Below are 13,550 nucleotides of genomic sequence, written 5' to 3'. Positions count from 1 at the left end.
CAACCTGGCAGCTCAGGCAAGTCAGATCGCTGCAAATCAGCAACAGTTAAATCATCTTACCGCCGTCACGGAGGAATTGGTGAAGGCTATTCAGAATCTCCATAGTCCTGTTGTCACGACACCCGCGCCACAAGCGGCCGCCATTGCACATGCGGTTCCCACGCCCTCTCAGATTAACCCACGACTGGCTTTTCCTGAGAAATTCGACGGTGACCCTAACAAATGTAAAGGCTTCTTACTACAATGTTCGCTGTTTGTGGAACAACAACCCATGCTCTATTCCACTGACAACAGTAAGGTTGCCTTTGTTTGCTCGTTATTAACCGGAAGGGCTCTTGACTGGATTACCGCTGTATGGCGCACGGATGGATCATCCTTCTCCTCCTTCAATGATTTCCTCACACGCTTCCGTGAGGTTTTCGATCATCCCAAGGAGGGAAAGAGTGCTGGCGAACGCTTGCTAGAGCTCTCTCAGGGGAGATCTTCAGCTGCTGAGTATGCTATGAACTTCCGCACATTGGCAGCACAAACGACCTGGGTGAGTGACACCTTAAAAGTTCTGTTTCGAAAGGGTTTAAGTCATGAATTACAAGCTGAACTTGCATGTCGAGATGAGGGGAGAAGTTTGAACGATTTCATCGAGTTGACGATAGCAATTGACAATCTGCAGCGTTCACGTAAACCTCGCTCTCATGTCAGTACTGTCATTAAAGCAGCTCAGTCTGTCGAGGACTCTGAACCCATGCAAGTAAATACCTATCATCTCTCATCTGAGGAGAAGAATCGCCGCTTGGCAAATCGTCTATGTCTGTATTGCGGATCCCCTGGTCATCAACGAGCCAACTGTCCTTCACGTCCCTCATCTGTCTCATCCAAATTGGTGAGTGAATCCTTACACTCTCTCCATCCAGGCAACTGTGTGTTTGTACCCCTGAAGCTAACCATTAGCAACGCTCAAGTGACCACATTTGCTTTACTGGACTCTGGAGCGGCTGGGAATTTCATGTCAGCTGAGTTTGCAAGAACAAACAACGTATCATTAATACCCTGTGCTAACTCTCTGTCTGTAGCTACCATAGATGGTCGTCCCCTGGGAACTGGCATCATCACTCACCTTACACAAAGTCTATCCGTCACAGCCGGTTTACTGCACCAGGAGGTTATTCAGTTCTACGTTCTGCCCACGTCCAATACACCCATAATTCTGGGACTACCATGGCTGAGACTGCACGATCCGCTAGTATCATGGAGGGAAGGTCAGATATTAAAGTGGAGCACCAAATGTCAAACAAAATGCCTATCTACCATTTCTCCTCTTCCAGTGCGCTCGTTGGCGATTAACAAGGAGTCATTCGAGGTTCCCAACCTACCAGCGGAATATCACGACCTCAAGGCAGCTTTCAGCAAAACCCAAGCAAACACCTTACCACCTCATCGACCCCATGACTGTGCTGTTGATCTTCTACCAGGTCACAATCCACCCAAGGGTCGTGTGTTCCCACTGTCACTCCCAGAGACCGAAGCCATGACTAAATACATCAGGGAGGAGTTGGAGAAAGGCTTCATACGTCCTTCCACTTCCCCTGCATCCGCTGGTTTCTTCTTCGTCAAAAAGAAGGACGGCAGTTTAAGACCCTGCATTGATTACCGTGGTCTCAACGAGATCACGGTGAAGTACCGTTATCCCCTTCCTCTGGTTCCAGCTGCATTAGAACAACTTCGCACAGCTCAATACTACACCAAGCTTGACTTACGCTGTGCTTACAACCTGATTCGCATCAGAGAGGGTGACGAGTGGAAGACGGCCTTTTCTACAACCAACGGTCACTATGAATACCGGGTTATGCCGTTTGGACTGGTCAATAGTCCGTCCATCTTCCAGGCGTTCATTAATGATGTCTTCAGGGACATGCTGAACAAGTTTGTTGTGGTCTACATTGACGATATTCTCATCTACTCCAACACCCTACAGGATCATATTCAACACGTCAGAACTGTACTACAGCGCCTCATCGAACATCAACTGTACGCCAAAGCCGAGAAGTGTGAGTTTCACACCACTTCCACTACCTTCCTGGGTTATGTCATCAGTCCGGGGGGAGTTGCTATGGACGACAGTAAGGTCTCTGCTGTACTCAAGTGGCCAGAGCCTCAGACTCTCAAGGAGCTACAACGGTTCCTGGGATTCGCCAATTTCTACAGACGCTTTATTAGAAATTTCAGTACAGTCGTCAGTCCTCTCACTTCCATGATCAAAAGAGGTACCCATCGTCTCACCTGGGCCGAAGCCTCCCGTCAAGCCTTTAAGGAATTAAAGGAACGCTTTGTCACCGCTCCTATCCTGCATCACCCTGACCCCTCTCTTCCCTTCTTAGTCGAAGTTGACGCTTCCAATACTGGCATTGGGGCCGTTCTCTCACAACGACCAGGCCCTCAGGAGAGACTTCATCCCTGTGCTTTCTACTCACGCAAGCTCAACCCAGCGGAGAGAAATTATGATGTGGGTGATAGAGAACTGTTAGCCATGAAGGCAGCGTTTGAAGAGTGGAGACATTGGCTCGAAGGGGCTATTCATCCTTTCACCGTCTTTACGGATCATAAAAATCTGGAATACCTACGCTCCGCCAAGAGACTCAACCCACGCCAAGCCAGATGGTCCTTGTTCTTCTCCCGGTTCCAGTTCAATGTCACTTATCGCCCAGGTTCCAAGAATACTAAAGCCGATGCTTTGTCACGCATCCATGATGACGACCCTTCCATCTCAGTCCCCGAACGCATATTGCCCTTCCATGTGGTGGTTGCTCCCATCCAGTGGGATATCATGACTCTTATTGAACAACACAATTCACAAGAAGCACCACCAGCCGCCTGTCCACCGGATAAAACCTACGTACCTGCCCCTCACCGTGATCAGGTCCTGAGTCATATTCACTGTCTTCCTGCCTCTGGTCACCCCGGCATCACAGCCACACTCCATCTCCTCAAGAACCGCTTCTGGTGGGAGACCATTAACCCCGACACTATCAAATTCATTCAGAACTGTCAGACGTGTAACATGCACAAAACCCCTCGTCAACTGCCAGCTGGACTCCTTCAACCTCTTCCTATCCCTCAACGACCCTGGTCACACCTTGCCATAGACTTCATCACAGACTTACCCCTATCCCAGGGTAACACGGTCATACTCACGATCATCGATCGATTCTCCAAGGCTTGTCGCCTCATACCTCTACCCAAACTCCCTACTGCTCTTCAGACCGCCGAACTCCTGTGTAATTGGGTGTTCAGGTTTTACGGCATACCTGACGACATCGTTTCGGATAGAGGTCCTCAGTTCACCTCTCGTTTATGGAAGGATTTCTTTCAAGCCCTAGGGGTCAACGTAAGTCTCACGTCTGGCTATCACCCCGAAGCCAATGGTCAAGTGGAACGCCTCAACCAGGAGCTCACTCGGTTCCTCCGCTCCTACTGCAGCTCCCATCAAGAGGACTGGTCTCGTTTTCTCCTATGGGCCGAATATGCTCAGAACTCCCTGATCAAGCCTTCCACTGGAATCACCCCCTTCAAATGCGTTCTAGGGTACCAACCACCCATGTTTCCCTGGTCAGGTGAACCCACCAATGTTCCCGCTGTTACTGATTGGCTTCAACGAAGCGAGGATACATGGAATCAGGCCCACGTACATCTTCAACAAGCTGTACGACGCCTGAAGGATCAGGCCGACCGTCGTCGACGCCCTGGACACACTTACCAACCTGGTCAATGGGTCTGGCTGTCCACCAGAGACCTTCGGATGAGATTGCCATGCCGAAAGCTAAGTCCTAGGTACGTGGGTCCATTCAAAATCACTCAACAAATCACTCCTGTGTCATTCCGCCTTGCTTTGCCTGACACATATCGTATTTCTCCCACTTTCCACATGTCACTGCTCAAGCCCGCTGCTGCCCCTGAGGAGGAGGGCGAGGGGAGGTCCCGTGAGCAGAGTCCCCAACCGGTTCAGGTGGAGAGCGAGGAGACCTATCAGGTGCGAGAGCTGCTTGATTCAAGACGTCGGGGACGAGTTCTCCAATACTTGGTTGACTGGGAGGGGTACGGTCCAGAGGAACATTCCTGGGTCAATGCCGAGGACATTCTTGACCCCAACTTAACCACTGATTTCCATAGAGAACATCCAGAGAAACCGGCCCCTCGACCTCGAGGAAGACCCCGACGTCGCCCTCCACCTCACGCCAGGAGGCGTTCGCAGGGAGGGGGCTCTGTCACGAATACGAACCCCGTGAGTCCCTCCAGAGGCCAGCAGAGGGCACCATCGCCCGAATACTGACACCCACAGGCATCCAAACACTCACTTACACTGATACTCACTACATTACCCAACAGCCCCGCACCTTGGACTGATCACCGGCCAGGTGTTCCATATCAGAGACTGCCATATAAGCCAGACCTTTGCGTCACCTCATTGCGAAGTCTTGTTTCTGCCACGGCTAACATTTCTGAGCGTTCTACCCTGTCTTGCTATCCTGTTGCCAACCCTTGTTGTTTATCGATCCTAGAACCTTTGCTGCCTGCCTTTGAACCCAGATTGTTATACGGACTGTGATACTTGCTGGTTACCCCGACCCACTGCTTGGTATTGACTACGATTCTGATATCTCTATTATACTGTGTTTGCTGATCCTGACCCTTCGCCTGTACGACTACGAGTGTTCTAATAAAAGCTTGCAAATGGATCCCATGTCGAGTCAGTCATCGTTACACATGGTGCCTTTTTGTAATTTCGATGCTTAAAAAAAGCCCTGGTTCTCATTTAGACTACTTTCGTTTTACAATAGTCACAATGATATTCTTCATATTTGTGGGTGTAATTTGTAATGAAGAATGTTTAGTTTATTGGTTTGACTGTATAAATCCTGACTTTTATTAATTTCTGCTCTTTTCTTGAACTGGCAATAGCACACAGTTATTTCCACCATGATGGTCATCTGCAATTGATAGCCCATTATCACTGTACACTTCGCCTTCTCTATTCATATTTCTAGACCTCTGCTGTTCTCTTACCTTCTGCTCTCATACCATTTGCATTTGAACATTGCATATATTGTATATGCACTTCTGGTTAAAAGCGAGCAGTATTTCAGTATTTGTACTGCATACTAGTTTAATTTAATCTCATTTAAAAGGCAAAAAGCAAAATGTCCAAGGATCATTTATTTTTAAATATTTTCTATGCTGCATTTACTTTAATTCAGTGTTTGTGGAGGAACTATTTGAACAGAGGGATCAGGGACAAAAAGCATCAGATAGCACAACTGTCTAATGAAATGCATCACCATCTTAGTGGTTCAAGCATAGATTTATGCATTCAGCAGAGGATAATGATATGATTGAAACATTTATAAAATAATGTATGATCATTAGTAGTTCATAGCTTTATAGTTTTATAATGTATATACATACACTATAGCATTCAAAATTTTGGGGTCATTAAGATTGTTTTATTTTTCTACATTCACAATTAACTCAGAGTTTTCCCTCAATAACCTCATAATTGTTGTGTATTTATAGTAAGTAAGGCAGTTGTTGTAGTAGTTATGTTTTGTTATGGAGTAGGGTTAAGAGACCTAGAATATGGTCAGAATAATACATTAATATGTGCTTTAGTATTAATGAACAGTCAGCATGCTATAATATGTTAATATTGCATGCTAATAATCAACTATTGTTCCATAATATAAAGCATTACATATTTTTATTTATTTATTTTTATCTATTTATTTTTATTATTTATTTTTATTTAAGAAATGTCTACTTTCATTTAGCAAAGATGCATTAAATGAATCAAAGATGACTGTTAAGACATAATGTTAAACAAGTTTTTTTTTTTTTTTTCAAATAAATGCTGTTTTTATTTTTATTTTTTTATTTTTTTTTGTTAAAAATCCTGAAACAAAATGCATTATACTATAAAAATGCCATAAAACTACATAATGCACAAAATGTAAGGCAGTACAATTATTTTCAACATTGATAATAAGAAGAAATATTTCTTGTGCAGCAAATCTGCATGTTAGAATGTCACTGAACACTGAATAATGGCTGCTAAAATTTCAGCTGTCATCACAAAAATAAATTGCATCTTTAAAATACATTAAATTAGAATATTTTTATATGTTATAATATTTACATCAAGAATATTTTATGTTTCTAATATATTACATATAAACACTATTTATTTATGTATTTATTAACCCCTTAACTGTCACATTTTTGAACATAGACTTTATAGTGCACAATCCCAAACTTACATTTTTATAATTCATGAATGAAAACATTTTGTAACATGATATTGATGTACCATGGCAATGCAATATCTGATTTTAAAATGGGTTTTAAAGGATGAATTTTGAGATTTTAAGTTTTCAGTTGATTTATATTTTCTGATGATTTCTAAAATGTGTTAGAGAAAATGCAATGAAGAAGTCTTTTTTTAACAAAGGTCAGAACTCCTGTTATAATGTAGATTTTTGAGGGTGCATTCTTGTCATAAATGAATCTATTACTTTTGCTAAATAATTTTTAACAAAAAACATTGGTAAAATATATATTTGGGAGTCTTAGACCTTTCCAATGATATATAGTTTGTCAAGATTAGATTGGATTTAATTGTAATATAGTGAAGTAAACATAGGTGTCCCATATACGGGACGGGGTGACAATTATTAATCGTAACAATATTACCGTTTTACAAACTTTTGATCAAATAAACAAGCAAATTAGTGAGAAATGTTTGGTCAACACTCTTACCAATTCCAAACATTTGAACAGCAAGTGTATAAAAGCACATAATAGAAAACTTTATATCTGAACCGTCCCTTTAAATCCTTTGCATGTTCTAAATGTGGAGTCATTAATCCTTTGATACCGGTGCACCTCAATGATTGGCCGTTTGATTTGTATCAGATGTGCTGCTTCTTTTGTTCACAGTGGAGCTGTTTAACTCAGTTGTGTAAAGATTCTCATGGCAGGGCATATTTGGATGGCTGAACAAGCCCTAATGTGTCATCCTGTGCTTTACAGTGACTGGGGGTATTTTAACTCGCCTGTCTATGAAGCATGCAGAGGCCAGTGGCCCAGTTTCTGCTTGACAACTCACTGTATAAGAATCTCTTCCAGGGTCTGTCACAATGGGTAGCTGTCTCACTAGAAGCTCATGCACAAAACCTGAGAAATTATGGTGTGTTGCTGAGCAACTACAGGCTGTCATTCATGTCACAGCTGAAGCGTCTACAGAACGTTGATAGAAACGCAGCATTTATTCTGTGTGAAACGCTGTTGTGAATCTATAGGCTGCCGTTTAACCTGGAATATTTGTTAAAATGGCAACTGGGCTTTCATGTTTGCCTACAGCAAATTATTCAATGCCTTTAACCCATTTAACCTTTCCGTCTTTGCTGAATGGTGAATAACAATAAGATCCAAGTGATGTTATTTTCAGCAGAGCATCACATGCCTCAGAGGACCACATGCAACAGCCTTTTATGTTTCCACTCAACTTGTTGCAATGATCTCTCTTCTTTTTGTTATACGTGTCATGACCGAAAAGATCTCGAACTAGAGGTTTATATGTGCCATAATGGTTTTGTGTGTCCGTCAGAGCTCTGAAGGGGAGAGCAAGTGAGCGAGCGAGCGTGGATGGATGAGGTCTGTCTGATAATGCTGATGTATGGAAGCACGAGTGCCACAGTACATTCATGCGGCTGAGTTCTCTGGCATGATTTTTTTTTTTTAGTGCTGTGTAATGACAGCTTAGGATGCTGGATAACGTTTGCTCTGGATGTCACACGGCTGACATTCAAAGAGGAATAAACGCTAAATGCACACCTTATTAATAAAATAATCCTGTACAGAGACTTCCATTTTTTTGGAGGATGCTGACTGGAATCTAAATGCACACACATTTAATTTATGGACTGGAACAATAGCTTGGAACTGTGTGATGGCTGTCTGACTGTCTGATTGCTGATGTCATTAAGATTAAATCTTTAAACGGCTGGCGCGAGTGCATGAAGGGCTGGGTACAGTCTTTTTACAAAGAGCCTGTTCAGATCAATAAGAGAAGACAGCTGAAATTATACTGAGGTAGCACAGGGAGGCCGGTCTCCAATGAGCAGAAAACACTTCTTAATAGCAAACGCAGACAGCCTCTGTTATTCATTCAGAAGAAAAGAAGGACCACTCTAAGCTTGAACCAGCAGCTCAAACCCAAACCTGAGGTGTGGGTGATATGATAACTGTCTATGTGTCCGTGGGGCCTGAAATGGACCTGCCAAAACATTGCCCATAAGTCACGACGGGCTGCTTACCCCTGCCATGTCTGATGATGACAGATGGCATCATTTTCTGAAGCTTGTCCAGGTGCCATACAGGCAGAGCTCGAGGTGTAGCGGAGCCATTGAAGAGCCTGCTGTGTTTATGCTGAACCCAGAGCTGGTGATAATTATATTCCAGTTCATATCTTTCCTTCCCTCTTACTTTGTTGTTTTCTGTCTAGCCTTCTAATTAAGATTTGACTTGCTCACCTGTATTGTGTCTGTGCTGTTTGTTATTTTGTCTGTTGTGTTCCTGTAGCTCAATTGGTATAGCACTGCGATATCATGTGCAAGGTTGGGGGTTTGATTCCCCAGGAACACATGATATGTAAACATTGATAGCCTGAATGCACTGTAAGTCACTTTGGATAAAAGCGTCTGCTAAATGCATCAATTTAATTTAATTTAAATTTAATGTACTGTATTTATATCTCCCTAATGGAAGAAAGTCACTCTGTGTACAACTAGGCAATACTTTCTTATCAGAATCATAAAACCACTGGATTTTCAAAATTATATTAAGTTCATAGACTCTTTTCAACTGAAGATGACACTGAACAGAACAAATATGTCAGTCAGATGGCTTATATGAGGAGGTCCTTGACCATGGAAAGCTACTTATGGCTTGAAAAGCTATGGAATACAAGTAAACCCCTGGCAAACTGATCATACACTTGCTGACTTTGTAAATGGTTACAGGAAAAAAAATATCTTTTTTTTCATGTGTGTGTGTGTGTGTGTGTGTGTGCGTGTGTGTGTGTGTGTGTGTGTGAAATATAAATATAAGAAAAAACTTATGGTGCAGCATTTAAGATACCACGTTGTGTATTTATGTATAGCCTATGTGTATAATACACACACACACACAAATACAGAACCTGGTATCTTAAATGCTGCATCGTCCGTGCTGTAATTAAATAGCGAGATTTCATCTCTGTTGCATCTCTCAAGTCTATTATTGAAGTCAATTCACGACAGCCCACTTAATGTTGACGGTTTGACGCCATCTGTTTCAATGCCCAATCCCAAACAGCATGTGAAGTTTAAAACCTGAGGCGTAATAAGCTCAGGGCTATCAAAGTGTTAGAGCTGCGTACGTCAGAGCCTTGCTGATTTATCTTTTATAACGTATTTTTGTGGGCGATGTGCCTCATTAATGCATATGATACTTACCTGGCAGCAGCAGCTGGTGTGATATGCTAATTTTCTCCCCGTTAGACTTGAATCAATGCAATATCTTAACACCATTCAGTGTGTGTGTGTGTGTGTGTGTGTGTGTGTGTGTGTGTGTGTGTGTGTGTGTGTGCCAGTGTGTGTGTGTCATAGTGGCTGTTTTTCAAAGCGAGTGACTCGCTTTATGTGTTACCGGCGAGCAGAGGGCGTGTCGACAATACAGCGCCGTGCTCAAGGGTGCCAATAAATTCAATAATGACGCCAGTTAGCCCACCCAGCACAATACGTCCGATGGCACTGGAGTGTCCTTATAGTGATATATGGAGCTCCGACGCGTCTGATGTTTATGGCAGACCTTCTGCATAGTGCACAATGAGCCACAATAATGAACTGATAGCAGGAGCTTTCCGTGGTGCTGAACCCTTTAGCCGTTATACGAGACGAAGACGCGTTTGAAGGAAAACGGTTTTATTATAGGTTAATTTAAGATTATTAAAGGTTAAATAAAGCTTATAATATGGTACTTCTATTAAAATTACCAAACATGGAAGCATTGTATTCTTTTCAGCTTATGTAAAACATGTCTACTATTATTGTTTAGATTAAAATATGTCAAAAAAGGCTATATTCCCGTCTTTTTGCAAGCGTTTTGCAAGGCTATATGTATATAACATACATGTTACAAACGCAGGTTATCGATCACGCACCGCGATGGTTCAGTCTGTCTTTAGTGGAAATCTGGAAACTGCACGTCATCTTACGTTTACTAACACAAACCAATCAGCTGTGAGCTCGATGACTTCAGTAACAGTATAGGATAGATAACTATCCAACTTTAAGAAAAACCCATTCAAAATGTATGTATTATATAATAACTGCATATATATATATATATATATATATATATATATATATATATATATATATATATATATATATATATATATATATATATATATATATATATAATTAAAGAAAAAGCTATTTAAATTTGATCAGAAACTTCACTATGGGGGGTTTGTTCCAACAGTCAGAAGTTATTAAAATGTAACGAATAAAGCTGACACAGATATATTTGTAAATTAAATTATTTTATTTCAGCATTATAAAGTTTCTGCAGTATCTGTACATCGCGTGAAAAACCGCAACAACGGACCTATTTACTTTTGACGCGCCGCTCGCGTCCGGTGGACAGCGTGTTCAGTTCAGGGTGGAATTCAAAACTGCACGTTTACAAATGCCATAGCAACCGAGCGGTCCCCTCTTTAATTCACCGCTGCCGTAGACATTATTTTTATGCGTGAATGTTGAGTTAGCGGAAGGCTGTGCTGCAATAGCTGGATATTTAACACCACGATGTGCTCCTGAAGAAGAGTTGAAAGCAATGATGTCATAGTTTTAAGTAGGAGCCACGGGAGAGCATATGGTTCGTACCCGCTACCGAAAGGAAGTGTTGCTTTGTTATGAGCAGGCGGCGCTGTAGCTGGCGGAAGAGGAGGTCGCCCAGCCCAGTGTCTCTTCGCCTGGTATAGAGAAGCCGAGGAGAAGACGTGAAAACGGTGAGAAGACAAAGCTGCTACAATGGCCGCGAAATCTGACGGGGTGCTAAAGATGAAGAAAAGCGATGTAGCATTTACGCCTTTGCAGAATTCAGATCACTCGGGTTCGGTTCAAGGTCTAGTCCCGGGATCGCAGCCGGATTCTGGAACCGGAGAGGCGGACTTCGTCAACGGGGAGTCGCGGTGCTGTGGCTCAAATTCGACATGTCTACGCCTCGGCAGGGAGCAGCTGAAATACACTATCTGGGACTGTCTGTGGATCCTCGCCGCAGTGGCGGTGTATTTCGCGGATGTGGGCACTGATATTTGGCTTTCGGTCGACTATTACCTCCGCCGCGACTACTGGTGGTTCGGGCTCACGCTGTTTTTTGTGGTGCTCGGCTCGTTCTCCGTGCAGGTCTTCAGTTTCCGCTGGTTCGTCCATGATTTCAGCACCGAGGAGAGCTCCGGCGGCGGCGCGGCGAGCTGCTCACACATGGACGGTAAGCTGCTCAGCTGCTCCGCTTCGCACGGAGACGTTGGAGCCCACCCGACTACGCCTCAAAGACAGGCGTCCACGGCGAGCAAGAGCAACACCACGAGCAACAGCAGCAACAGCGCTACCGCAGCCCGGAATAGTAAGACACGCTCAGCGTCCTGTTCCATCTGTATCTGGCTGTTGCAGTCCGTCATTCACATCTTACAGCTCGGACAAATCTGGAGGTAAGCTCGAGCAGCGCTTTATTTTCAGTGACACTTGTGATCTGAAGAGTCGAGGTCGGGTGTTTACTGCTTGTTCTCTTTAAAATGCAGCACCTATTTTGTTTAAAGCAGCGTGCTTGACTGACACACTCAAAGCATGTTCTTGAGTTTGCAGTGGTTGACACGTTAAGGCCTACACACAAATTGTGTGGGCTGGAGAGCTCATTTATCATCCTGTTTTCACTTTAAAGCTCATAACAGTGGAGTGTCTGGTATAAAATTGCTTCTTATCTATCTTGCAACAAGGGAAGGCACTTGTAGTGTTGTATCTATTTGTACTTGGTACAAAAAGAAAAAGATTTCTTGATTTAATTAAGCTCAAATGACTAAAGAGTTCATGTGAATAGTAGACGTTCATTGACTCGTTCCGTTCAAATCCATTATTAATGTAATTGTGAATAAACCTCATAGAAAACTGAAGGCTATTAGTGGGCGATTGATCACCTTGTATGAAAAGTAGTTGCAAATATTTCCCCGGTGGCATCTTACAGTGCATGAGGTTATTGGCTCACCCTTGGAATTGTATTCTCTTTGCAGGTCAGTGCATTCATTTACCCGCGGTGGTACTCAAAGCTTACATCAGTGACAGAGCTAATGAACGGGATTGTGGAAACCTATTGGGTTTCACATCGTCAGCCCATCAGGGTCTTCAGAAGCCTGAATGAGTTCTGATCAGCGTGTTCAATAGAGTGATATTCCATTTACTCTGAGTCTTTGACTCTGAGGATTGTGTTTGGATGCTGTCCAAACAGTAAAGGATGTGGAATTGCTATATTGGAAGCAGGCCATCAAAGCTGTGGTCTGAAATATAGCAGTGATTGCATTGACGAGGTACATTGTGATCAGCCTTAAAGACCCCATTATGAAATACACAGTGCTGTTGTTACTTACAGATGTGGCATTTCCAAATGCTATCGTACAGCTGCTTTGGTTTTCAGCTCCCATATTTGTGTTCAGTCAGCTCTGAGTTTGAAGAATGTTGCTCGGCGAGAGTTGCTAATTGAATAAAAGCCAGTAATGGAAAAACTGAATGGAATGACTCAATAGCACACTTTACAAAACTAGGCTACAACCACACCAATCCAGCCCAACTCTGAACACTTAGGGCACTTCACCTGGGTATTTTCGTAAAACATCAGTATTGTTTTGCTTCTTCTAAAGTGGTTGTTTCTTTACATAATTTCTGCTTTTCCTTTTCTTTAATTGTGTTTGTTTGTTTTTGTTGTCATCCTGGCGGTGTCACATGGTGTATGGTGATGGGAGTGAAGCTGACACAGTTGTGCAGTTGTGTGCTCTCAGAGGGGGAGGATTGTTTAGACATGCACTGCACAAGGCACTGTGCAAAAGGTTCACCAGTCTGGGGACATCTCACAAAGCAAAGCAATTTAAAAATAGCTTACTTTGCTAGTTAAGTTCTTGATATCCAGCAAAGGAAATATGTTGGGCTGAATGCTAGAATTGGAGTTTGATTGTGTAAGGTGAAGGTCTAAATGTAGTTGTCGTATATTGACGTATACTAATGTATTCCCATAGTAATGTGAAGAGAAAATCTTAAATGTGGAAATGACAAAGCCAAAGCATTTTTTATCTTCTTTTTTTACAAGCATTTATATATGACCTTTAACTCATAGGAATACACCTGAATGCATACATAGATTTCAGGATGACATACTAGCAAGTTTTTGTTGCATTATTGCTGAATGATGCC

At 42.8% G+C, this 13,550-nt stretch overlaps 1 protein-coding gene across 1 annotated transcript; it reads left to right on the top strand.

The window, feature by feature from the left end:
* Positions 1-10,645: 10,645 nt before the first annotated feature.
* LOC113070190 (XK-related protein 4-like) lies at positions 10,646-12,450 on the top strand. Its single transcript, XM_026243398.1, has 2 exons — positions 10,646-11,803; positions 12,380-12,450. The coding sequence occupies exons 1-2, from the start codon at positions 11,124-11,126 to the stop codon at positions 12,426-12,428; spliced, it is 729 nt and encodes a 242-aa protein (XP_026099183.1). The 5' UTR covers positions 10,646-11,123; the 3' UTR covers positions 12,429-12,450.
* The last annotated feature ends 1,100 nt before the right edge of the window (positions 12,451-13,550 follow it).

The sequence above is a fragment of the Carassius auratus genome, unplaced genomic scaffold, assembly GCF_003368295.1.
Source record: "Carassius auratus strain Wakin unplaced genomic scaffold, ASM336829v1 scaf_tig00003378, whole genome shotgun sequence".
Taxonomy (NCBI): Eukaryota; Metazoa; Chordata; class Actinopteri; order Cypriniformes; family Cyprinidae; genus Carassius; species Carassius auratus.
This window is presented reverse-complemented; position numbering and strand designations above follow the sequence as displayed.